A 26467-nucleotide genomic window follows, 5' to 3' on the forward strand; every position below is an offset into this window, starting at 1 on the left:
CTGTTGCCATAGAGCGTTGACCTGAGAGAAACACCCAGTGTTCCATAATGTAAATTTAAAAAAAGATATGGAATATATGATGATTAACATCAATCTGTGATCATTAAACCTTGGCAAAGACATGCATGAGTGAGTTAGGCAGTCACCCCACACAAGAACCAGTACAAATGTTGTGGTACACATTTATGTATGTGTTACCTTATGTTACAGCGAAAAATATTTGGAAAATATTTGAAGGTTTTAAAAACATGATTTTGAGAGTTTTTTGGTGTTCCTGCCACTGTAAAGCCAAGTGTTTTAGTTACCATGAGCTCAATTGTATGGGGAGCCATGAAAACCTTCCAAAAGATCATAAAAAAACTTTTCTTCCCCCAAAGCTAATATAATTTGAAAAGACAATATCTTGGAAAACAGGTGCTCAAAGATAGCCTTTTGTTACATAGTTCTGCAATTCATTAGGGCTACGTCTACCGAGAAGCACCTGTCGACAGAAGTGACTGTCGGAAGGGTTTTCCCAGCAAAACTTCTGTTGACAGATTGCATCTACACGTAAAAGTGAATTGAAAGAGCAAGCAGCATGTTAACAGAGAGCAGCCAGACTGCTTGGACCTCTCCCAACAGAACAGCCAACCAGAAGCTCTGCAGAGAGGGCTTCCTGGTGAACTGGAAGCCCTGTCTGTTGACAAAGGGGCCCTAGAACATCTACACAGCTATTCCGTTGACAAAAAACTGTCAAGAGATGCATTATACCAGAATGGGGAGAGGTATAATGCTACTGATGGATGTGCAAGTTTTGTCAACAGACTGTCGACAAAGCACATTTTGTGCATAGACGCTCCAGGGTTTTTCCACAGAAGTCTGGTTATGCTGGAAAAACCTTCTTGTGTAGCCCAGATGAATATCACCTCTGCTTAGCTGGGTTATGTGCAAATTTCAAAATACTAAGTGTGTGTGCATCATTTTTCACCAAGAGAGCTGATTGTTTTTAAAAAAGAATGTTATCGTTCCCATTTTATAGATGAGAAAACTGAGGCAAAGAGCAGTGGATTCCTAGCCTAAGAGGTCAGGGGAGAGGTGCTAATAGAACCTAGGAGTTTTGATTCCTAATTCTCAATTTTCAGGACCCCACTTCACATGATTCACAAAAGGGTGAATTCCTAAGTTTGATTAGTTAACCTGTGTGAGCTAACTAAGGTTAAAATAGTGAAAATACAACTCAGCTTTTAATTTGAGTTGGCAGCTCAACTTCAACCTTAGGCTCCCCTGTATGTTTAAAGTTGAATTGCTAACCCTTAGTTTCATTTTCTCTGTTTTTCAGTAAGGCAAATGTACTTTCCATATAATAACGTTGGCTTATATATATGTAAACTATACAAATAAATACATATAAGTAAAATACCTAAAATATATATGGGATGATTAATAAACTAAGCATATTTATACATTACAGTTAGGAAAATGTACCAAATGTGGGCAATAAGTTTTTTATATTGAGACAATATCCTCCTATCTGTAATGTATTTTGTCAACCTTTTACTTGCATAGGGGGAGATATGTGTGCTAGAAGGATAAAGAGGAAAAACAGTGATATTTTTATTATTTGTTTACAGAAATATCCACAATGTGCTGAGAGCTCAATGACAACAACAACAAAAATACCTGACGTATATTTTCCATGCTTCATGTTAGTAATTATCTCCAATAGAGGCTTAACTTTTTTTTTTTTTTTTAAACTTCAGAGAACATTTTACCATTCACGCTAAAAAGCAGTCAGAGAAAGGCTGACTGTGGGTGTGAAACAGGAAGCACTAGTGGATAAATTTATATACAATAATGCTACATTTGTTTTTGTTCAACTACACACATATCAGTTTTAATTAACACGTTTTATGCTTCAGCTAGTAGCATCCCTTTAGCTGCAAGTGGGTTTTTAGAATCCATCCTCTATATAAACAGCACCTCCTCCAGTCGCTCACCAGTCTTTCTTTACAAATGTTGTAACACAATCTGAAATTTCCTTTCTTTCCTTCCTGCATTTCTTGCAGGTTCCCTTGCGTCAGAAGACAAAACAGGAAAGTCAAGGTAACAGATCTTTTTCTTCCTCTTTTTCATTTTTTAAAGTGTGTCTTGTTTGTGGAGGGTTGAGGTTTTTGTACCACTGTTGAGCCAGTGAAGGACTGTTATTTCAACTCTGCTTATTTTTGCATTGATTCTGAAAAAAATGACGACATGCTGTTCATTTGGACTAAGCCCTTGTGGTATGTCAATAGACACAGAGCTAGAGAGTCTAGAGTGAGGCAGGGAGATAGACAGGCGGCTTTTCATTTAGTTGAAAGCTAGTTCTCTTTCTCTGTGACTTAAATAGAGCTATTGTTTTCTAATGCAGTTGCAAGAAAGATGAGACCTATTTTTATTTAGTATGTTTTACTTTGCAGTAATTTATGTATCTTATTTGTGTACAATTACCTATAATTGGTAATTATTTTCTGAGAACATTTCATTTTAACTCTGTGCAATAGACTGACCACCTGACTTCTGTGTGCATTTTAAGAGACACTTGGATGATCATTAATATAACAAATGTAGGTTGGCTGATGCATTTAATTTGTGTAGTACTGCTTATTTAAACAAGGAGAACCATTTATTTTAATGGCACAGGAATTATTATGAGTCGACGGAGGATATCGTGTAAGGACCTGGGCGTAGTTGATTACCAGGGATGGCTCTACAAGAAAAAAGAAAAAGGACCTTTCATTGGCAACAAATGGAAAAAGTTCTGGTTTGTGCTGAAGGGGTCATCCTTATACTGGTACAGCAGCCAGTTGGTGAGTACAATAACCTCCTAACTCTGTATGGGTGACCAAGCATTGGGGCTGGGGGCAGATCTGAAGCATAATTTGCTGATGGGTGAATGAATGATCAAGCATATTTAATTTTTGTTCAGCTCTGAGGTTTCTTGTAAAATGAGCAAATGCTGGAACCTCGCTGCTCCATTTTCTGATTCTGCAAGCACTCGTGAAACATACGTTTGTCGTAGGGTCTGTTCCTTTAAGGGGTGTTCTTTACTGGTTTCATAGTAACTTAAATGCTGGAAGAAACTTGCCAATATGAGATGCTTACAGACACCTGCAGTCAAGGAAGGGGCAGCACTCTCCAGATGTTCTCAGCTGAACTAACTGCTTAATTTTAATAAGGGAACTTGCTTTTTCTCCCCACCTCCAGATAGAACCTTGCTCAACCTTGTTTTTTACTCTCCTTTTGGTACTACGGTGTGCTAGGAAAGCGGGTGCCAGAATTAAAGCTTGGCTAGCTCATTTCTGTGTTCTCTCTTTTCTTGCTCTTCTCACAGACAGTACTCTGTAATTAAACTGTTGTGGGTCCTGCTCATTTGTGACCTGCTGCTCTGGTGTGCAGCGGTAAAGGGCCAGATCTGCCCTGTTTAAAGGCAAGAATACATTCAGCTTTCACTTCAGATAATGTGCTTTCCCTACAGAAAATGGTATGTCCTTTCTATTTATGACAATCCCTTTCCCCAGGTAGTCCCTCTCAGATTGCAATGTGAATGGGATGCAGCCTGGGATGGAGACAGAGAGTCCCTGGATCTCTGGGATCCACCAAAATTAAGAAAAGAAATAACAAATGTGCCAAAGAAGCACAGATTAAATACTGTGTCACTGTCTTTCTCGTGGCATGATTAGGTGAGCTCTGCTGCAGCCAATCCCCCAGAACTGGTGCTGTTTAGCTAAGAAGCTTTACCTGGGTTTTTAATGAAGGCTTATGGCTTGTGTCTAAGGCACTGCGTGCACTGGAGACTATTTGTTGTAACCCTACTCCTTCAGGCAGGGCTAGCATTATGCACTTGCTGACCAGGAGGACCTAAACTGGGGCATTCTCCCCCCTCCCCCCGTTTTTACTCCTGTTGCATTCCTGTGTCCCATGGATGTGGCACCAAAGCTTCAACTGTATTTTTCACAGACCCCTTCACTGAGAGATCCCAGAATTTGGATGGGTAAGGGGATTAGGTGGTGACAACATAGCGGCTTGGAACCAGAAGCTTAATTGCTGAATGATGCAAAAGTTTTCTAAATGCCAATAGCTGTTCTGCTGAAAAAAGGAGTATCACAGGCCCAACAAGAGCTAAGATATTACTGAAACCCTTGTTTACAAGGAGAGCATTAAACAGTTAAGCGTGCCTGGGATTTCATGTCAAGTGATCGTGGGTTTAGCTGCAGTGTAACAGTTACCATTAAAAATCTCTAAAACGTTTTATCAAAGAAAACAGCTAAAATATTTAAATGTAAAGTGTTGAGGAAGGTTTTCATTTTAACATCTTTCTAGGGGCAGACAGTTTTTTTAATAAAAGAAACCCCTTTCTGGGAGTGTTTTTAGATGCGATTAACTGTTCTTTTACACAAAAAGGGAAGACAGTTGAGGTGGTTTGGGGCAATTCTTATTGCAGCAGTCATTGCTGAAGGCTAAGCTTTCTTCCTTTAAAATAAAAGGCAGACAGAAACACAAGAAGAGAAGCAATACGAAGATAGAAAGCAGCTTCTGACTCTGCTGTCGAATCCTATTTTCAGCCATGCTTCTGGTGGGACGTGAGCAGAACACACAGCTTTATCAGCTGCTCTGGGACATTTTAGAATTGGCCTGCTAACCAGAATCTTTTTGGACAGCAAGTGAAAGGAAAGAGGGATAGGAAAGAGGAAAAATAAAACTGGAAAGGAAAGTGACATGAGGGAGTGGAGCGCATATCCTGCATGCTAGGTGGATGTGGTGATATCAGTTCTTTCCTCTCCCTGCCTTGCTCTTTTCAGGTCTCCCTCTTAGGATCAGGGTGATCTTAAGGCCTAGCAGTATCATGGTAGATTCTGGGGCCTTAGGAGAAGGTGGAGATGACAGCCAGATAATAAAGCTGTCTCCTTCCAGTGCATGTCTCACATTCCTGATGGTCACCGAGCGTGTGTGCACACAGTAAAGTTATTTCAGAATAACGGCTGCTATTCTGAAATAACTTTGCGAACATCTACACAATGCAACTGCTATTTCAAAATAATTTTGAAATAGTGGATGGCTTATTTTGAATTGGTAAACCTCATTCTATGAGGAATAGTGCCTATTCTGAAAAAAAAAATTGGAATAGGGCCTATATAGACAGAGTATAGTGGCTATTTTGAAATAAGATAATTCAAAAAAGTTTATTCCAAAATAAAGCTGCTGTGTAGACATAGTATTTTGGATCAGAGCCCCTGGAAGCAGTGCTTCTGAGGCTTTAATCCAAAATAGGCTCTATTGTGTGTGTGGACACACTATTATGGAATACGTTTTGTTTATTTTGTTTTTTCCCAGTGGTGTGGATGAGTTGTTTCGGAATAGCTTATTTTGAAATAATAACTCTAAAATAAACTATACTGGGATAACTCTGTAGTGTTGACATACCCTGAGTGACCGCCTCCCGCCCCACATATACCATGTCCAAAAAGTGGTGGCTACCCTGTTTAGTGAACCATTCCAAACACGTTACAGTGTTTTCCACTAAAACGTTTCCTCCCATTCTGGGGCCATTTCAGCTCGTTGTCATCCATCTGCAAATGTAATGCTCCTCATCACCGCTCTTTTAACTTAAGCAATCCCTGGTTTGTACCAGTCCCTTTGTCTCCAACTGTTGCTGATTTTTAGAAACAATTTTATGGAACGGGCTGAGTTGGACTGTAGCTTCAGTGGCACCTGCCTCCAGACAGTGCTCAACTGACTCACACCAATGAAAGGGCACCAAAAGAAGATTATTCCCTTACCTTTATTAGGTCAAAGCCATGGTAGGTGCAGTTTGATTAATGGCAGTGGTGTCACCCTAGGGATGTATTTGGCCTATTGTATTTTATAGCTCAGTGAACGCTTCCAGCTCTTCATTTATTTTTAGTAATGCTTGTTAAAGCCTTGGTCATTTAATCGCTCTTGCTCCTACATGTGAATGGCTGAAGCAGAATAAAGGTGCATTGCTGTGGACCAGCATGTAATAAGATTCTTCTGGTTTCTTTGGCTATGTCTTCACTTCCAGAAAGATCGACGCTGCCACAATTAATCTTCTGGAGTTCAATTTAGCATGCCTGGTACTCCCATGGTGCTGCATCAGTGCCGGTACTCCTGCCCCTCACTAGGAGTAAGAGAATTCACTCCTGTTGACCCCCACCCCGCTCAGTGGAGATGGCATAGAAGTCCCAATTAAGGTATGTCAACTTCAGCTATGTAATTAACATAGCTGAAATTGCGTACCTTAATTTGAACGTCTGCCTTAGTGTAGACCTGGCCTTACTGACTTGCTGAAATATTTTATGGACCCAGTTCTCTGATCTGACACCAGTTTTTACATTAGTGTCAATGTATTACCTTCAGGGGAGCTAATCCTGACTTGCACCAGCACAACTGACGTAAGAATTGGGCCCACTTGTATTAAGGAACATTGGAATATTGTATTGTTTCAACATGGTGGGGCTCAGCAGCTGTATGTTAGGCTGTGAGGATTCAGCCCGGTAACTTTCCACTTTAAGATCTAAACACTCAGCAGCTCAGACTGCTACATAAAAGGGCCTCTACACATAGATCCTCACAGATGTTGGCAAATTAGTAAAAAGTGGTGAGGATGGAATCAAGCCGAGTTCAAATGAATGAGGTTAGTCAGTGACTTTGGCTACGCATGGTCCTGTATGACCCATTTCTTTTATTTTAAAATGCAAGAGGTTTTTTTACACTGACAACTGTAGCATAGCAACAGCAGTGTAGTGATGAGGGCCTTTTTCTAGCGAGACTGGAGAAATATCATAATTTGGGTGGAATCTCTAACTGAATGCGTGTCTGTTTTCTTAAGTGATAAGGGTGGATATTCTCCACAATCTCAGGTGGATTGTGTGCTCTTGCTTAAATCTTCTCTGAGGCCTTGGAAGCTCTGGCACTATTTGTTGGTCTGACTATCATGCTCAAATCTTGCTGGTGCTGGGTCTTCCTCAGAAAAAGGAAAGGGGAATAAATGCATTCACATCTCACTGGAAGTATTCCACAAGACAGCAGTGGAGGAAATTCAACAGACACTGTGCCAGATTTGTGACTGTGTAATAAAAAAGGATGAGAAGAAGCAGGAAAGGTAGCCAGGGAGCAGAAGGAAACTGAGAAGGATCTGATTGGGTGCAAAGGCCTGAATGAGACCTGGTTAGTTAGTCTGATTAAACTCCAAATGTCTGCACGTGAATCCAGACTGAACTGCAGATAGCTTTGAGAGTCGCTCTTTGCTAGTGTCTAGTTCCCTCTTTTTGTTGCTGTTCTGTACAGATGGATGTTTCTAAACTGAACACTTAGCAAGGACATCATGAGGCTCTGCCTGCCCCCTAGCAGTTTTATTTCTAGCCTGGAGCATTCATACTGAAACCTTGTGAGTGGGGCATCGCTTCTGCATGGGAGGAGGAGAATGAACACAAATAATGGGGGTGCTAGACTCCTGTTTCCTCTCATGTCTGCCTCACATGTGCACCCATGGTTCATTGGACGTGGATACCAATCAACTGTTTGTCATGTATCCATTCCAAATTGTCTTCCACGGCTGTGCACATTGTGCTAGGGACTAGGACTTCGAAGAGTGTCATGAGCAATTAGCTTAGAAAAACAGTAGAAGGTGGCCCGGGTAGGGTTGTCCCTTGAAATTCTGGAGCCCTACCCAGCCTCCCCCAAGCAGGTGGGGGCCAGCCCTTCTGCAGGGCGGGGGGAGGGAGTTGTGCTTAGGACTGCAGGGGTAGGAGCTGTCAGGTGGCAGGAGCACAGCAGGGAGGCAGCAGGGGTTGGAGTGATGTGGTTGGGAGCTGGCGGAGTGGAGTGGGCTGGTCTAGGTAGTTCTGCTTCTCCCCCCGCACGCACTGCAGCTGATAAGTGCAGGGGCCTGGCCTGACCTCTGCTGACAGCACCAGAGCCCTCGCTAGTCCCCTGAGCCGTGTCACGCAAGAGAGGGAGTTTGGGGAAGGGGTGGAAGGGGGTGGGGTGGGAGCAGAGCAGAGCTGGGACAGGGCAGAACATGGGCTGGAAGAGGCTGGGCAGGGGCAGGGCTTGGGCATGAGCTGCAGGGAGGGGATGGAATGGAATGTGCGTGGGGCAGATGTGGCATGTGGGCAGGGGCTTAGGGGAAGAGGCGGAGTGTGTGAGTGGGGCAGGTTTGGTTCATCGAGGGGGGCTTTGTGGAAGGGGGAGAGCGTGAGGGGGCAGAGCATGGGGGGGGAGGCTTAGAGGAAGGGGTGGTGTGTGATCAGGAAAGGGGTGGAGCAGAGGCAGGGGGTGTCCCAGATTTCATGGTGCAGGGCATTTTACATATTGGCAGGCCCAGGTGGTGATAAACTCTTGATATTTATCCTTAAGTCTTGCTCTAACTGTGCTTCAATTGTGCTCATCAGAGCCTTTGGTCCTGATGAAAGTCATTGCTTTCTGGTGACTGTTGGACTGTGAAGTCAGTTCCTTACCGACCTGGGTCAACTTTACAGGATTATCTGCAATCTTGGGACTTGTCAGAGAAGCAGTGGTAGACATGGAGGCTCAACTTCTCACTCATGCCTACAAATTGCCCTCTGCACACCCCGACTATAATGGAAGCATGATGTTTGATGAGGCCAATAAAATGTTTGTACTATCAATGCACCAGTTTTTGTGTTAAGTCTGGTGACATTTTGTAATCAAAATACTTTCAAGATTTCAGTGTGTTTTTTTTTTCTTTTTTGGCTGAAAATGAAATGATTAATATATTTTATAAGTGGCTTTAAAATTGCAAAACTAAAAATCCACTATTTTAAAATCATTGAAATTTATTTCATACATTTAAACTGGTCTTCCATTGCTGGTTAATGATGTGGTTAATCACAACCCTTTTTTAAATGTTACAATTAATTGTGATGATTTTTTAAAATTATTTTATAGCTTAAAATTTTGGAAATTTTTCACAAGCCACGTATAGTCACTCACTTTTTCAGCAAGATGACTACTTCCAAAGATAAGTTTTTTAAAATGCCTGTTTATTGTCATTAAATAAACATTTAATTAGTTTAGTTAAATTAATATTAATATTAATTTTAAAATGCATGTAAGTATCCATCTTCCTAAATGAATGACAGGAAAGATGCTCTTTAAAACTCAGTGGCCCACAGTAGAACAAAAGGATCAGTTGCAATCTGCAGAATTCTAAAATCAGACTTACTATATCCTACACTTTTTTATAGAGATGCACCCTCTGCAGATCACTGGTGTAACTAACAATGGCTGGACGGGACTAGGACTGGGATTCATAAATACATATGTTTTTTAAGGTCGGGGGTTCCATTAGACCATCTTATCTGAGGTCCTGTACATCACAGGCCCTAGAATTTCATCCAGTTCTCCCCATGTTGAGCCTATTAACTTGTTTGACAGAAGCATTACAATGAGTGTTTGGCTGAACGTTTGGATTTGAAGATAGTGAGAGAGACAGAGAATGCACCGCTTCCCTTCAGAGCTGTTCTGGCCATAGGTCAAGGTGGGGAGATTGACCCAGGCTGGTTGGGGAAGGGGCCAGGGGCTGGGAAGGGGCAGGACTGGCCATACGGGAGTGAGGTGCTGCCAAGGGCACTGCACCTGAGGCACTGTGGGGGTTTTGCTCCCCCTGTTTTGGGGCAGCCTTGTGTCCCGTGGTAGCTGGTTATAATAGCTAATCACCCTTACTGCTAAAAATCACATTTATATTTAGCGGACTTCAGTGTCCAGTCATTTGGTTTTTGTTTTACATTTGCCTGCTAGAGTGTAATATCTGGCCTTACCTCCCTGTGAGGGCAGTTATACATTGTAATCAAGTCACCTCTAAATCTTCGTTTTGACAAGATTAACAGCTGGAGCTTTCTAAAGTCTCTGTGTCAGGCATTTTGATTCATTTTTAGGTCTTCTCTGAACCCTCTCTGGTTTTTCAACATCCTTGTTAAAATGGTAAAAAGTATATTGGGATGGCTCTGAATGCTGGGGATTTGCATTTATTTACCAACAGACCATACCTTGTTGATTTCCGCAAGAAAGATATAAAACCATGTCCCGTGGCAATATGCATTCTTTCTTTCTTTCTTTCTTTTTTTTTTTTTCAAATAGAGATTTATATCATGCTGCCAAAGAGCCTCCCGGTGTTGCAAAGTTCATTGATTCTTGCTTTAAATTTCAGTTGTGTGACTAGAGTTGCGGGAAGAGGGGGCTTGGGGATGTCTCTTTTTAAAAAAGATCATCTGGATCTTGATTTCCAAAAGCGTATAACTTGTTTGGGGACGGATGGAGTGGAGAAACCAGACTTGTGGGTGTACCTTTACAGTCCAATGGTGCATGTAATAACAACAGTTGCAGTGCTGTGCTAGGAATCACATGGAGTACTTGTCCATGTTGGCATTTGTTTTGCATGCTTGTGGTCGGGGGGAGACACAGATGTAGTTCATCTAATATACTTAGCTCTGGGGGGTTTGAGCTTTGGAAACGCTAACTTGTTCTCTTCCCTTAGTACTATCAGTAGCCAAAACTCTGGAAAGCACTTTCATGGAACTCCTCATTCTCTTCCTATCTTTCTTTTCATTTTCCATTCGTTTACTCTGGCTGCTAAATTGACAGCATTACCTCAGGGTGGTGTTTACCCTATTTTAAATATGACGCAATTTTAGTAAAATTCCCTCCCACTTATTATTTTCCCTCTAAAAAATTTCTGATTTCCCTTCTCACTATAATATAACTTACTTACATTTCAACGTATGAAGCATAAAAGTAAGCCTATCCCAGTCTCTCAGCACCCTGGACAGATAATTAAAATTATAATCTGGAGAAGACAAAAAAGAGCAGCACCAAACCACTATTTCTCACTGCAGAAGAAACCCATCCACAAAGCTGCAATTTCCTCACCTCCTATGATTAACCTCATTGCTTCCTCTTCACTTAATTTCTCAATATCTTCTGTCACTCTCGTTTAAATATTTGTCATATAAAAGCATGAGACTATTCTTGGCGAATATCCTCCTTTTTATGATCACTTCATATTCACACACCAACAATGTCAGTTCGAGGGGCACCTCCGCTCCATCCCGATTGTCCCTGCTCTTTGAATTCTCCTTAGGTAGCTGAGCTGCTTTTTGCTGTGTACGTTTTCAGAATTATAATGGGATATGGGGGAGGAGGAGGGGCAGGAAGTGAATAATTCAGGAATGAATATTTCTAATGCTTTTTGAAGGTGCAAATCCATATTTGCCTCACACATATGGAAGCAGGTTCTTACTTGTCTGCATCACTGCCGTTCATAGGAAGGGAAGGATTCAGAGCTGCATTGACTGAGCAGGATGCCCAAGTGTAAGAAAACAGACATAGGGATGGATTTTAGCAGCTGGCTGCAACTTTTTTAACACAACTCTGGGGTCGGGGTACTGTGTCTAACCTTCCCCAGGAGCCTTGTGTCTCAGGCACTAAACTGGGTCTCAGAGAAGCACTTTCAAAAATCTCACCTGTCAATGCTTAACTGCCCAATTATACCTGCAAATCAGATATGTAGAGGTCTTAATTGGACTGGCAATGATGTGAATGACTAGAAGAACCCTAGCAACTCTGGCCCTTTATTTTAGCAATGTGTATTAAGCAGGGTTGTGCTGAATGTCCAGCACTAACCCTTCTGAGATTGTTTTTAATAGCCATGCCTGAAAAAAGGATATAGTCCTTGCTCCTACTGACCAACATTGACATTAGCCTTCACCTCAGATGAGAAGAGACTTCTGGTTTTTGGAGCTGTAAGTTAAGAGTTCAGTTTCCCATGCTGCGTATGGGAGGTTTGGCTGATGACTTTGTTTCTGTGTGTGAGTAGTGATCATTACAAAGGCACCGCATTCCCCTAGTTCCTCCTCTCTATTTGTCCCGCTCAGACCCAAGACTACATTTCGCTTTTGGAGCTTGTATCCATAGCTGACCATATGAACCAGAGTGTGACTTTGTGACAAATCCTGAACGTGAGCAGTGCATAGTTGCTCCAGAGGAGTGAATAATCTTCCCTAACCTTATACTGGTGCAGTTTCCACCCCCTCTTGGGCCAGTCCACCTCTGCTGCTGCTTGGCTCTGCGGGATGAGGAGCAGAGTTCACACTAATTTTTTCCATCCATAGTCAGAATAAATTTTGTGTGCACTGAGGCATGTGTGGATGTGCACCACCAAAGATAACACATACTGTGGGAACCAGGCCAGCCAGCTGGGTGGCATTTGAATTTCTGTTAGGCAGCTGCCCAAGAACTCAGCTTACAGGGTACCTGGGTGTGGAGCAAAATCTACATCCACAACCTGCTTATTAGCACAGCAGGCAGAGTAGTGGCACCACCAGCACAATGAGACAGGCAACTCATGCGAGGTTTCTGATTTCCCTGCTACCCACAGTAACATAAAGGCAAGTCCTATCTGGCTCTTTGCAGTAGAAATGTGTGTGCACAAAATAAAGGGTTGTCGGGAATTGATGTGACCTTGGGCAGCAGTGTCCCCTCACTGCTGATGACATATTTTGTTGCAGGCAGAAAAAGCTGAAGGATTCATCAACCTGCCAGACTTCACTGTGGACCGAGCAAGTGAATGCAAGAAAAAGCAGTAAGTGTGACATGCAGCCCAAAGCTTGTCTGAATAGAGATTTTATACACCAAAAGCTAGACTTGAATGTGGTGCTAGTCAGAAATGGCATGAATAGATTATCAGAACAGGAACTTCTGAGTTGCTTAATTTCACCAATACTGGGTTTAACTTCTGTGCAAAGAATAGCTGGTTTTGTGTTTTTGGCATCACGTGGAAAAGTATTATTATGATTATTTATTTTACTTTATTTTATCCATTTTTCTGCTGTGGCTTTTTTGCTCACTATGCGTCCTGTATATTGCTGCCCTATCTGGACTGAGCATCTAGTCTTCCACTGAGAACTTTGGCATGGGATTTAAGCAGTCGTAGGAGTTGTGCAAAGTGTGCACCTTATAAAGATAAAATCTATGGCATGTAGGGTCATGCTACTCTATTAAACAACAAATATGTCTATATACTAAGGGCTTTCTTCCAACAGTTTTTCAAATAAGAGCAGTCTTCATTGGCCAACTTTTCTTAACTGGGTGGGTTCATACAGTACAAGCTTTATTATCCAGCATCCCTGGAGGACTGGGGATGCTGAATAATAAAATGTGCTGGTTATTTAAGCTGGAGATGGCATCTGACTCTGCTCTGCCCCTACAGATGGGCAACGGGCATCCAACAAAGACCCAACAGGATAACCAACCACACAGCAGCTGGCCTTGGCTGGGTAACCAGCTTGCAGCATGCCAGCTAACCAAATGTGATGGTTATCTGGGTGCCAGATAGCCTGGCTTTTACTGTAATGATATAAATAATACTGTGTGTACAGCGATTATTCTTTTGATTAGATTACATGGGCTCTTCATTGGGATGTGAATAAGAATCACACAGAAGTCTTTATTTGTGCAGGGAATGACAGCTTATTTACAAAACAGCATAAACAGTCTGATATATTATCTGAAGATAGGGATAAATAATACATTAAGACATTTTCAGGAGACAGTTAGAGGCAGGTAACTCAGGCAACCCTGTAGTGTCAGGCTTGAAGGCCACTGGACACAGGATGCTGTTTTGGTTGTCAGTCATGAAAGGGAAGATAGGCTGTCTGTTTGAAGTAAAATATTTCAGCTATTCCACAGTTTCTGAGGACTACATTTTCCTTGAACCTCCTACAATGTGTCAGCCGTGCAGGTCTATAAGAGGTGGTGCGTTGCCTGTCAGTCAGTGAGACATATGAACAAAGTGATGTGAAATGAGAGCCCAGGACATGGGTTAATATTCTAGGCTTAACTATTTAACAGCTGGAGGGGGGAGGAGATGCCAAAACTATCCCTTCCCTGGGGCACCACTTGGTCTAAGGCGGCCCAGATCGCTATGCGTCGTACACTGCAATGGCTTCCAGGAGTTTCTAAATGTAGTTCACGGATTTAATTTTTAATCTATAAAATACTACACATTTTTCTGTCTGGCTTTTAAGAGAATGCCTTCCTCCCTGTGCTTTATCCCATATTTTCCTTGAGGCATGCTTGCTGGAAGGCCTATTACTTGAGTTCTTGAGAAACAGAGGCAAAATGTCCTGAGTATGAGAGTTCATGTCTCTAGAGTTCCTTGCTGCTTTCTCAGAGCTGGTATTTGTTGAGCCACATAATTCAGCAAGTACTGACTGTTGTCTTTGGCTTCAATGGACTATTTGTACCACTAAGCATGATATCCTAAGTGAATACAATTAGGTGCTCAAGCATGAAATGTTCAGTGGTAAGTCACCTGGTGGGTTTATATTCCCTAACTGTTGCGAGTGAAACCCTTAGAAGGAGGATTTCTGTGTGAATACTTCGCAAATTCAGAGTTCCCCTTCTGTGGCTATTTTCCAATTCATTTCTAATTGGTTGTTTCAGTGATCATGTTTGAAGCAAACTAGTTTGGTAGCATTTTAGCCACTACTATAAATGAAAAAAAAATCAGCTATTTTGAGAAAATGTGCCCCCTGGTCTGTTTAGGTTGCCTGAAATCTTCTAAGTATCACAAAACAGAGATAAAATTGTCTGTACAAGTATAAATTTCTTCTATGCTAACTTAGCAGTGTATTTTAACAAGCTAGTTCAGACTATGTTGCTGTACATTTCTTCATTGAAGCTGCCACTTATTGATAGAGTTGATGATGCGTGTTTGTGTGAACACTTGCTGACAGTATTTGGACTGAGTGCAATTCATTTTACGTAAGCCACCAAACAACCACGTAATGGAATCAGCTTTCAGTTCAGTACTATGAGTAGATTCCAATCCCATGGGTCTTCCAGTCATTTACTACAAGGCAATTTTATTGATCTTCTGAAACAGGGTGACATTTGTGGGGGAGTGTCAGCCGATGGCTGGGCATGGGTGCCCCAAGAATCTGCTCTGTGGAGGCAGCACGACTCAGCACCCAGCTTTTAGCACACGTTACCACTGACCAGGCTGAATATAGCCAAACCGGCTAAGGTTCTTTGTTTGTGTTTGGCCGAGTGACAGCAACTAGAAGGAGTCAGGCTGAAGCTTAAACACGGTTACTATTTATTACAAAGCAGAAATGAAAATCTTAATGGTTACAGAATTATATAAAATCTTAATGGCTACAGTTGCAGGAAAAGTTAGATAAAATCTTAATGGTTACACTGTTGTTGCTCTATTTGCTTAGCTACTATAGTAGGATGTTACAAATGACACATCAATTAGAGAAAGTTACCCATTTGAGGACCAGATGCCTCAGACTAAAGAGCTCTTACTATTAAACGTGCACAAAAAAAAAAACCATTGCAGGTAAAATTCTCACCCTTGCTTCCTTCGACTCTGGCGTGGCCAAGGTCATTCACTGAATCCCCTGGGAAGAACTGTACGAGGAAAGTGGTCCCCTAGATCCTCGGGAGGCAATAACCTTACCTGACCGGCAGGCACAGGAAATTGGAGCTCAGTTAGAGTAGGCTGCCGGGCCCCTCTTTATACCCCTTGGGGCATGTAGGTTCTTCCTTATCTCAAGGTACCAATTGTACTGGTTCGTCTTTGTGACGCCAGCGCTGACAAGGCAGTTACACTTGTAAGGAGAGAGATAACTAAATTTATAGACACAGCGCAAACTTTCACACGGGCAGTAAAGATCCCCTCCTGGGACCAGCTGTGGGCGGATCAACTATCAATGCCAGCCAAGGGCAGCTTAAAGCCCCGAGGCCGACAGCTAGCCTGTTAGCCCTCTTATCTGTATTCTTCAGTCCAGGGTCATGCTGACATAGCACATCTGTGTTTGTGAGGCACCAGCCCATGTGCTCTTAAAACATTCCAAGATTGTGCTGTCTCTTTGTGCTGTGTGCTCCGAGGCACCTAAGAGGGGCAGGCAAGATGGAGTAGAGCAGAGGGATTCTGTCTGGCTACAGGGGTTGAGGTAGGGGTAGGCGTAGGGGCGAGGCACAACAGAACAGAGGTGAATTGAGGAATATGAGCATTCAGATTTGGAAACTTTTTCTTTAGCTGGAATCTTGTCAGTGCTTATTCTTAAGCACATGTACAAGTAGAGGGCAGCTAATATCTTTATACATTTATTTTTAAAAGTGTATTGTTTACTCCATTCTCTTCACCAAAAAGGTGTACAGATCCGGAGGCCACAAAATGATGCTAATATGCTAGAAGTATTTTAATAGATTTTTCTCCTGAAAATGTCCTTTCATTAGCGATAAGCCTCTTATCTAGCTTGACACCCATGTTCTTTGTCTCTTTGCTAAAATGACAGACCCATAAACTCTACTAAAAATTATGGAGCATTTTCAGGAAAGAAATTCATTTCGTGGTGAATAACTTGCTTTGGAGAATTAGAATGAGGTGTGCAAAACTGATATGCATTGGATAATTTTCTCACACTATTCAATTTTTTTACCTGCCATTATTAAATTTTCCTCTCTCTGTGCGTGTGTATGTGTATGTGTTGTTTTTTTTTCTTGAAGTGCTATTAAGATCAGCCACCCACAGATCAAGACATTTTATTTTGCAGCAGAGAATGTGGAGGAAAGCAATAGGTAAGTAAAAGCAAATGAACACCACTATCCTGGTCCACAATCTTAGAAACATTCCTTTGTTTCCATGTTGGTTCTTCAGTTGGCACGTAGTGGGTGGGATTCAAGAGTACTATTAGATTTTAGCTTGGGTTTTTTTCTTGTAGATGCAGTGGTTATCTTCGAGATAAATATAAGATAAAACACTTGGTGCTAGTGTAGGCTGTTTAAAAACATGCCAAATAATTAGATATTATGAGTGACACTATTTGTTTTACAATGAAGATTCAGTTAGGATCAGATTATAAAGTCAGTTTTCAATAAATCTGCCAAAGCATCACAAAAATAAATTAGTCTTCCTAAAGTCCTCATAAATGAGCAAATCTACAAAGATTAACTCTGACTCTTGTACTTAGGACTTTAAAGTATGGACTGTATTGTGAATTATGAATTGTCTGACAAATTTTAATGCACATTAGACAATCCAAACTGAAATTTCTTGTACAACCTTACAGAATAAGGTACATTGCAATAGAGCATACACATATTTAATATTGGTCTTGATTTTCAAGTCATCATGAAATTTACGGAACAACTGCAATTTGCAGAGTATCTTTCTCGAGGATGGAGTGAGACATGGCTGCGTAGATTTGAATCACTCACTCAAAGGAGACTAAATCTTTCACTATTGATTATTATGATACTAATATCTTCCAGCTGAATTCTAAAAATGGTGTTGCCCTGTGTACTTTCCTCTTGACTACATCTTCTTACTTTGCAGAAGATTCTTCCACCAAACACTCTCTCTCATTCCTCCTCAATTTACATATCACAAGAATTTTCACTCTAAAGAAGAGACTAGATCTGAGATATATAGAGTGGTATTTAATGTCCCTCTGCACAATGCTCTTGGGAGAGGGACACCTCAGTGGCCAGAGCACTGGCCTGCTAACTGCAGGGTTGTGAGTTCAGCCCTTGAGGGGGCTGTTTGGGGTAAATAGATTTATAAGTAATTTGCCAGGGATGGTGATAGGTCCTGCTGTGAGTGTAGGGAACTGGACTCAATGATCTCTCAGGGACTCTTCCAGCTCTGTGGTATATATACAATATGAATGCTGCTCCCTGCTCCTCCTGGGTGCAGCTGATATCTAGTAATTCTGTAGCTAATTACACTTGCAGAAGTGTACAAACCCTAATTTTCACAACCACCCCCTTCCTCAGTGAGAGCAATAGGTAGTATTGCTCCAATTTCCAGACTGGAGAAACAGTTTGAAGAAAGATTAGGTTGTTTGCCAAAGATCAATGTCTGAACCAGGATGAGGTCCCACTTGCTGCTGTCTCTACCTCAAGATCACAGTGCCTCTGCAACAAGCTGCTTATTACTATTTCTTATTTCTTCAGAGCCCTATAAACTCATGGTGCTTTTAGGTACGTATAAGCAGCATCCCTATCTTCAGAAGCATCCAATCTACAGTAGGAGAGACAAAGGAAATATAAGCTATATGTAAGTGTGGTGGGGTGTACCCACCCCACACTGGCCAGGGAGGTGGGGGCCAGGCTTACTGGTTGGGGAAGACCCCATCTTTATGACCCTGTTGGGCATGCTCCAACTGCAGCCTTGGTATAAAGGCCAGAAATGCGGGTCGGTGGGAACCGGTCACCAGGGGAGAAGGAACAGCTGCTCTCACTTGAGAGCAGCAGCAGCCTGGTGAGGAGCAGCAGCCAGAGCCAGAGAGGCACTGCACAGATGGAATAGGGGAAGGACATAACCCAGGGCAGGGAGCCAGATGGTTACCCTGGTGAGCTTAGCCTTTTGTGGAGGGATTCCCCATGGAGCTGGAGGTTGGGGGCATACCCACCACTGACAGGGACCTGGGCTGGGGTCCAGTGGAGAGGGAGGGCCTGGGCTCCCCTACCCCACCCTTGTGACGTCAAGGAAGAGGGAGCATGACCTGCTAGGACTGACTAGGCTGCTGGGCCTGACTGTGGTATTGATTAGGCTGCTCAGGCCAGAGGCTGCTAACATCGACTAGGCTGCTGGGCCTGACAAAGGGGGATGGAAGCCCTGGGGAGAGGCATGGGGTGGAAGGCCCAGCCACAGTAAGTCAGACAATGCAGAATGTAAAAGTGGATGAATATGGAGTAGAAAATAAAAACCTTTTTGCACAGTTTGGTAAGTTTTAAAATTGATTTTGCTTCAGCATTATTCACACACTTTTCCCCTTGTTTTTCATGAACATTCAAACAAACAAAATTTGATTCTTACAAATGTTTATAGAAAAAAAAAATCTCTGGACCTGCCACCAAGATTCCTTTAGTCACAAAACTCAGTTCATTTCATACTGAAGGAAACATCTACATACGCGAAAAAAAAATAGTTTGCTCTTTCATATGAACAGTTTCTTACAAATTTTTCTAAGACGTGAAGGCGGTGTCTACACTAAAGATTTTTGTCGACAGAAGGGGGCCTTCTGTCAACATAACTCAGGGAGTGGCTATGCACATAAAGCAATCTGGCTCTGCATTTGTCTCAACAGTGTTATCCTTCGAAAATTTGAGGAATGACACCCTGTCAACAGAATTCTGTCAACAGAAATGCAGTGTAGACACTTCTGTCAACAGAGAGGGCTTCTGGTTCACCAGGTAGCCCTGTTTGCAGAGTTGCCAGTAAGCTGTTACGTCGACAGAAAGCAGGGCAGTCTGATGGCTCTCTATCAACAGAGTGGATTGCTCTGTCGATCTGCTCTTGTGTGTACGTGCGCTCTGTCAAAAAGTTTCCGTCAACACAACTCTGTCGACTGACGTTACTGTCGACAGATGCTTCTGGTGTAGACGTTGCCTAAGAGACATCTCAAAACAAACAAAACCTCATTATGGCTTTAAAGAAATTGAACCAGAGTGAGAGGTATTTGTCTTCTTGGTCCCAATCCTGAAACTGTTTGCACTTGTGAGTAGTCCCACTGAGCATATTGAGACTATTCACATGTACAAAATTACTAAGGTACATAAATGTTTACAGCATTAGGACCTTTGTTTGTAACTCTTAGAGGCATCCATCCATTAAACCACTAATGGGTTTATTCAGGGAGTAGTATGCTTCATTTATTTAGTACATGTGCTAGAAGATGAATTCTTTGAAGCAAGCATAAAAAAGCAAAGGAGTACTGGATAGCATATCGCTATATGTGTTTACCAATGTGCACTTTGCACTCCTCCATGATGGCAGCCTTTTAAAGCTGGACTTTTTTTCACTCTATCCCTTCTGTTTGACATATTAAGATTTCTTTTCTTTTCTACTTCATTAATATGCATTCAGTAGGGCCAAGGTCCTTAGTATACTGGAGCCTAAATTCATTCTCCACTTTCACCAGACTGACAGCCTGTAATGCACATCTATATTTCATACGGTGATCAGGAGGAGATGGGACTAAGGACCCAGTCCTACGCCTACTGAAGTTATTGCCAAATTTCCCAATGACCTCAGTGGAAATAAGATCAGATGCTGTGTTACCTAATTGTTGCGTAGCTAGTTTCCAGAGTATCACGAGACAGAGAGATGGGTCTGAATGAATTTTTGGGCAGGTAATATCTTACAGACTGTAGCACCTTTCAGGCCAAAGGATCCCAATGACTTATAAACTGAAAGGTACAGAAATTATAGCCAGGTGCCCCTTCATGCACAAAAGAAACACAGCTCTCTAGGGAAGGAGAGAGACACAGCAGCTGTTAATAGCACGCAACAATGCTACCAAACAGTTTAGAACAGGAAGTGAAGAATGCCATAGACAACTGACGTTAGAAAAGGCAGAACATTACTTACACAATTTTAAATTTCATCAGGAAGCTGGAGTTAAGGACCTGCTCTTACCAAGTACACTGTGATCTGATCAGCGCACAAGATTGTGTAACTGTGAGGAATAAATAATGTGTTAGTTTCTTAAATAACTGCCTAGTTCAGTTTAAACTGCTCTGTGTGGAAGCAGTTTAAAAACAGAGGGATTTCTAAGTAGCCTGATAAACTGTTCCTTAGCCTGTGAGGTGAGGAGCCCATATCCCCTTCTGAAACGCTCAGCTCTCTTTGAAATCAATGGAAGTAGAGTCAACACAACAGGTTCCCCATCAGCTGTGCTGCTGCAGCACAGCAGTGTATAGACATTAGCTACAGGTGCTACAGGGAAGGGGTTATTCCATTGCTGTTGTAAGTCCAACTCTCCAAGAGGCAGTGTTTAGCAGTGTCTACACTGGATCTTATATCAGCTTAACTACCCTGTGGAGGGCATGAAATTTTTCACAGCCTACATATAGGCAAGCCAACCTCACTTGGAAATGTAGACCTTCCACCCTTAATCCTATGGGAAGTTTCAACTGCGGGTGAAAGAAAAGGACACTGGTGGTAATTGGAAAGTTTAGGAAGCTCACTATATCTGAAGCCTGTCCGAGATGTTGCAGGGTTGTGTACAAATATCCCTAAAAATGTGTTTATTTTCTGTTTACAACATAGATGGCTAAATAAGTTGGGGCTAGCCGTAATTCCTCAGGCACCCAATGGAAAGACTGAAGAAGGTATGTTCACTCATAATTTTTTACATGGAAGTTTCAAACTATTTCATTTTTCACGTTGTGATTTTTTTTTTTACTTGTATGAATTTCATATTATCCCTGTTCTCTTTAAATGTTTAGTTAGTGGCTCATTGGCTGGTTCATATTTCACTAGCACCAAAGCCAGCTGTGCCTTGCAATATCTGATTTCAGTCAACCAAGGGACAGTCATTAATTAGCATGACAACTGTGAGATGTATGAGTTAAAAGAGTTTCAGTGATTTATTCATTAATATGGCATTATATCTGTGGATGATGCTTTCTAAACGTTCAATAACAGATCCCTGCACCCAGGGAATTTCAGAGCCTTAATGGCTTATGCTTTGTTTATGAGCACCAAAGGGTCATGATACATTCTTCCCTGTAAGCTCTTTGCTACTTCTGTGAATAAGGGATCTACCTTGTACAGAGGGCACATTCTTACAGGCTAACTGTGTTGAGTTTACCCAGTGCCATGTGGTGTAGCAATGCAAGCTGCTTTGTGCTGATAGAAATCAGTGGTGGTGATAATCTGAGGTGTTTGGAGAATCAGGATGCCTCACTCTCTCCTTTGCTCTGATCAGGATGCAGTGGTTATATGTACACTCCAGCTGTTTTTCAGAAGATCTCTTCTGAAAAAACTTCTTTCAAAAGGCCACGACCAAAAACCGATCTGCTGTTTTGATTGAGAGTGGCCACATTCCAGCTGCTCTTTCAAAAAAAAAAAAAAAAGGTTCCAGGAGATGCTATGGATTGAAAAATCAGGTCCTGTGGACGACTGCTCTTTTTGAAAAAAGGCCCCTGGGGAGTGTACACATTTTTTTTTTTTTTTTGGAAAGAATCTTTCAGCAAAAGTTGCTCTTCCTCATCAGAGAGCAGAAGAGAGGCATTGGAAAAAATGCTGCATTCTTCCAATTTAATATGAAAAGAAGGCATTTTGTGTGTAGACACACCACAGGATTTTTTGAAAGATTCCCGGCTTTTTTTGAAAATCCTCTTAGGGTAGAAGTAGCCAGTGCATTTCCCCTTCCTTCTCTTTAGCAAAAACCTCTATTCACTGGTCCCTTAACTTTCCCCAGAAACTGGACACTTATGGATACATTCCCTACTGCCTCTTCATCCCCTCACCCAGGTATTAAAGCAGAGCAGTTTGTGGCAAGTAGAAAGCCTGTTGCTACATTGACTCTTAGTTCTTGTGGCAGGGAGAGAAGGAGTCCGGCTGTGCTTGAGCTGTTTAGATTAGCAGCAGAATGGCTGGTTGAAAGATAAGGACAGTAATTTGATTAACAATCTCTCAGTATGATGGAAACAAATAGGAGCTAAAAAATGAAAGATCCAGAAAGTACACTACATACTGGTTTGGTTTGGAAAAACAGCTGAAGCAAAAGCAGAACTAGGAACATGAGAAGCAACTAAAATTAGGAAAGTCAGTTGAGCTGAATGAGGACCATGCCAGCAGAGGAAAGAGCTTGTGTCCTGAGAAACTACCCAGTTGACCTCTGCAGCAGATGGCTGAGTAACCAGCACTTTACTGTCAGAACAAATGAAATATTGTCCAGCATTTCCCATACTTTCAAGAAAATGCACAGCTCCCCATCTTCTCCCTTGTACTTTAGATGTGTGTTGTTAAAGGCCTGTCCTCTTCTGTCCATGAGCACACCCCACATTTTGGGCAATTGCTCACATTGCCTATGGGCATGCCCCAGTTTTCGGCATTCTCTCTCTTTCCTGTGTTGCACATCGTAACGTCATTCAAGGCGCTCTTAGATTTCACTCTTGTATTCCTGCTTTTCTGGGAGGAGAGTGCATGAGGAGAATGGTTTCTATGCATTTAGTCCCTCCTTTGATCCATTTACAAACTGAGAAACAAGGTATAGATAAGATTTTACGTTTCCAGCACTGTGTGTATTTATAAAGAAAACGCCAAAAGAACAAGCCAGAATATTTTCTTTGTTAATCAGTAATTCCTTGATTTCTTAAATTCTTCTACTTGCATGAAATTTCAATCTCTTATTCCAAACATATTTTTAAAATATGTAGCTGGCCAAAGTTTTCAGTAAACAAAATCAAAGCATTTTAAAAAATACACTAATGCACTAGTTCTGCCAATAGTAAAAAGCAAACATATGCAAAACTACCCCAAACTTGGCAAACCCCTGCATGTCATTTCATCAGCTTGTTTATGACATCTTTCTTTTGCTTAAAATCTTCACATCAGCACTTTTGGCTGACAGGTAAATTGTTAGAACTCCAAAAGTGCCACAGTTTTCAATATATAAAGCAGGAGAGAGAGAAGAAAAATGTACAGCCAATTATTTATCCACAAGATGTGATAATAGATTGTTACCAGCTGGTGAAACTAATTTGTAGTCCTTCTCACCCGTCTGAAAATCCAAAAACCACAAAATGCTTCAATAAAAACAGAAACCTCACAAACTTCGTGTGAGCTCGGTCAAACATAGTAAGGTGGTATTTCCACCAGATGAGTGCTACTGCTGTTTAACGGCACACAGTAATATTGTGCAACAGATTAACAGAGGAAGTGAAGAGTACTAGTTCCACAGGGGCAGTCAAACCACAGGGGCAGTCACCACCTCCGTCTCCCAGCACCCACTACTGCTGCCGTCATTACACTTTGCTTAACTGATGCTTGCTAACCACACGATGGCTCCGTTCAACTCAGATGTACAGGTACAGGGAGCATGTACTGTCGCACGTGGGATGCAGCACAGAAAAGCATTTAAGCAGAAGGAAATCTTACCTATAAACACTTCCTCTGAGTTTGAGCCTGCAGTGCTGTTAGCTGCTGAGGTATTGAAACCAGTGGAAGCACTGCTGACTGGTGACTACAGCAAGGGCGTGGGAATTAGAACCATCTACATGTAGGTTTCTTTTGTCACCTGCTTTGCTGTTTTAAGCTCTATGTCTCAATTTCTGTCTGTTAAACGAATTTATGTGGGTTAAAACCTGCACCATGTTTCTGAATGTTTTGTTTGTTTAATCTAGTTTTAAAAAAACTCCAAGTGGCACCAGTGAATATTTCCACCAACTCCCCTGCTAGTTTTCTTTTGATTTATATTGTTGTTGTCTTTCTACTGGGCAGTAGAAGATGTTGGGGCCTTTAGGTCGGTTTCCCCTGGAGATAAAAAATAGTGAGGTGGAGTCTGAGGCCGCATCTACACGGGCAGCCTCTGTTGACAAAACTGGGCTTTTGTTGACAAAACTGACCAAGTGTCTACACGGTTAAAGTGCTCTGTCAAGAGTTAGTCAACAAAACTGAGCTGTTCAGTCACAGCCTTATCCCTGTACCCGATCAGGTATAGCACCTCTGTCGACAGTGTTTTGTTGACAGAGGGCCCACGTAAACACTTCTGTTGACAGAGAGGGCTTCTGGTTCCCTGGGCAGCCCTCTTGGCAGAGCTTTCGGTCAGCCATTCTGTTGAGGGAGGGCAGGGCAGTGTGGTTGCTCTCTGCCAACAGAGAGTCTTGCTCTGTCGATCTGCTTTTGAGCATAGACACTATTCATTGACAGAGGTACTGGTGGGGTTCCTCTGTCGACAGAGGCTGCCCATGTAGACGTGGCCTGAGCGTATTCCTGGTGCAGCTTGTTGACTTCGCCCTGTGTACCTTAGTCTGAGAATGAAGATGGTCATGAACAGTATGTAGTGTAACAGGGTCAGGCCAGCAGACCATAGTAAGAAGGGGGAAAGGCAGCACAGGATGCAGCCCCAGCCAGGGGAAGAAGAGAAACAGCTGGTTAAGCTCCCACGTAGAAGCAGCGGAGTGGGCTGTACTTAATCAGTGAGGGCCAGCTGATCTCAGGGCTGGGGTGCTGGCGGGGTTTTTAAAAACCTGTCCCAGTCAGGGAAGTGGGGGAGTGAAAGAGGCAGCTGGGAAACAATGGAGAGGCAGATACAGAGACCAAGAGTGTTTGCAAAAGACTTGAGGGAGTAGCTGGAGGGGAGAGGGCTTGGACTCCCATTCCCTGTCGAGTCAGAAAGCCCTGACTGTGGCTAGTGGGGAGGGGACTGACCAACTGGCTCAGGCAGACAGAGGTATGTACAACCTCAACCCCCAGCCAAAGAGGAAAGGTGGGGGACCCTGGCAAGATGCAGGGGTATCTTGCCACAGTAGGCAATCCACCTCTTCCAGGAATCTTGGCCAAAACACTGATGCCTCCTTCACAGGGAACAACTCTGCCCTAGGAATTGACATTAGAGAGAGCAACTGAGGAAGGGAACAGCCTTGTTACGTCTTCCCCAAAATTAAAAGCTGCAGCATATTTTTCAGACTGAACGCTGCACATGTGCCAAGAAAAGGAACTGGTAAAACTGTCCATGGCAGCATTATCTCATGACTTCTGCTATAATAATAGAATTGGGATAAAAATATATTCCAAAACAAGTGGCCATAAAATAGCAAGGTGGACGCAACGTTCTAGAGGCATTGAGACACAATGGCTATGTCTACACTAGCCAAAAACTTTGAAATGGCCGTGCAAATGGCCATTTCGAAGTTTACTAATGAAGCGCTGAAGTACATATTCAGCACCTCATTAGCATGCGGGCGGCTGCAGCACTTCGAAATTGACACGGCTCACCGCCGTGCGGCTCGTCCAGACGGGGCTCCTTTTCGAAAGGATCCCGGCTACTTCGAAGTCCCCTTATTCCTATGAGCAGATGGGAATAAGGGGACTTTGAAGTAGCTGCGGTCCTTTCGAAAAGGAGCCCTGTTGGGACGAGCCGCACGGCGGCGAGCTGCATCAATTTCAAAGTGCTGCGGCCGCCCGCATGCTAATGAGGTGCGGAATATGTATTTCAGCGCTTCATTAGTAAACTTCGAAATGGCCATTTGCATGGCCATTTCGAAGCTGTTGGCTAGTGTAGACACGGCCAATGGGTTTTAGCCTTTGGACCCAAATAGGTAAGGCTGGAAGGGAGTTCTTGGCTGGACCACTGAGTGCAGTTCCCTGCCATCAGAGGCAGCTCCATCATGTTCCTGAATATAATCCTATAATGATCTTAAACTGCTGAGAAACTAGAAGGAATAAATGAGTGTCTGATTTTTTTTTTTCCCACAAATATCTTTCTTCCTAGAATGCTATAGTGAGAGTGAACATGAAGATCCAGAAATAGCAGCAGAAACACCACCCCCGCCGTATACAGCACAGCCACCACCTCCTCATTTGGTATGCATTACAGTAATTAGTACATTTCCAGTTGCTAAACAGCTGGCCCAAATGTCATCACCCCCGCTGCAGTAGGTGCAT

The 26467-nt window shown here is 42.5% G+C and overlaps 1 protein-coding gene across 5 annotated transcripts in view; it reads left to right on the forward strand.

Moving 5' to 3' along the window:
* Positions 1-26467, forward strand: part of IPCEF1 (interaction protein for cytohesin exchange factors 1) — a 98823-nt gene that overhangs the window by 48233 nt on the left and 24123 nt on the right. For all 5 annotated transcript variants that reach the window (XM_074990353.1, XM_074990356.1, XM_074990357.1 and 2 more), the window contains 6 exons: positions 2046-2082; positions 2659-2825; positions 12564-12637; positions 16573-16644; positions 21122-21183; positions 26295-26386. In XM_074990353.1, coding sequence (XP_074846454.1) covers positions 2046-2082; positions 2659-2825; positions 12564-12637; positions 16573-16644; positions 21122-21183; positions 26295-26386 — 504 coding nt within the window. The remainder of the gene's footprint in view (positions 1-2045; positions 2083-2658; positions 2826-12563; positions 12638-16572; positions 16645-21121; positions 21184-26294; positions 26387-26467) is intronic.

Source organism: Carettochelys insculpta, chromosome 3 (genome assembly GCF_033958435.1).
Source record: "Carettochelys insculpta isolate YL-2023 chromosome 3, ASM3395843v1, whole genome shotgun sequence".
Taxonomy (NCBI): domain Eukaryota; kingdom Metazoa; phylum Chordata; order Testudines; family Carettochelyidae; genus Carettochelys; species Carettochelys insculpta.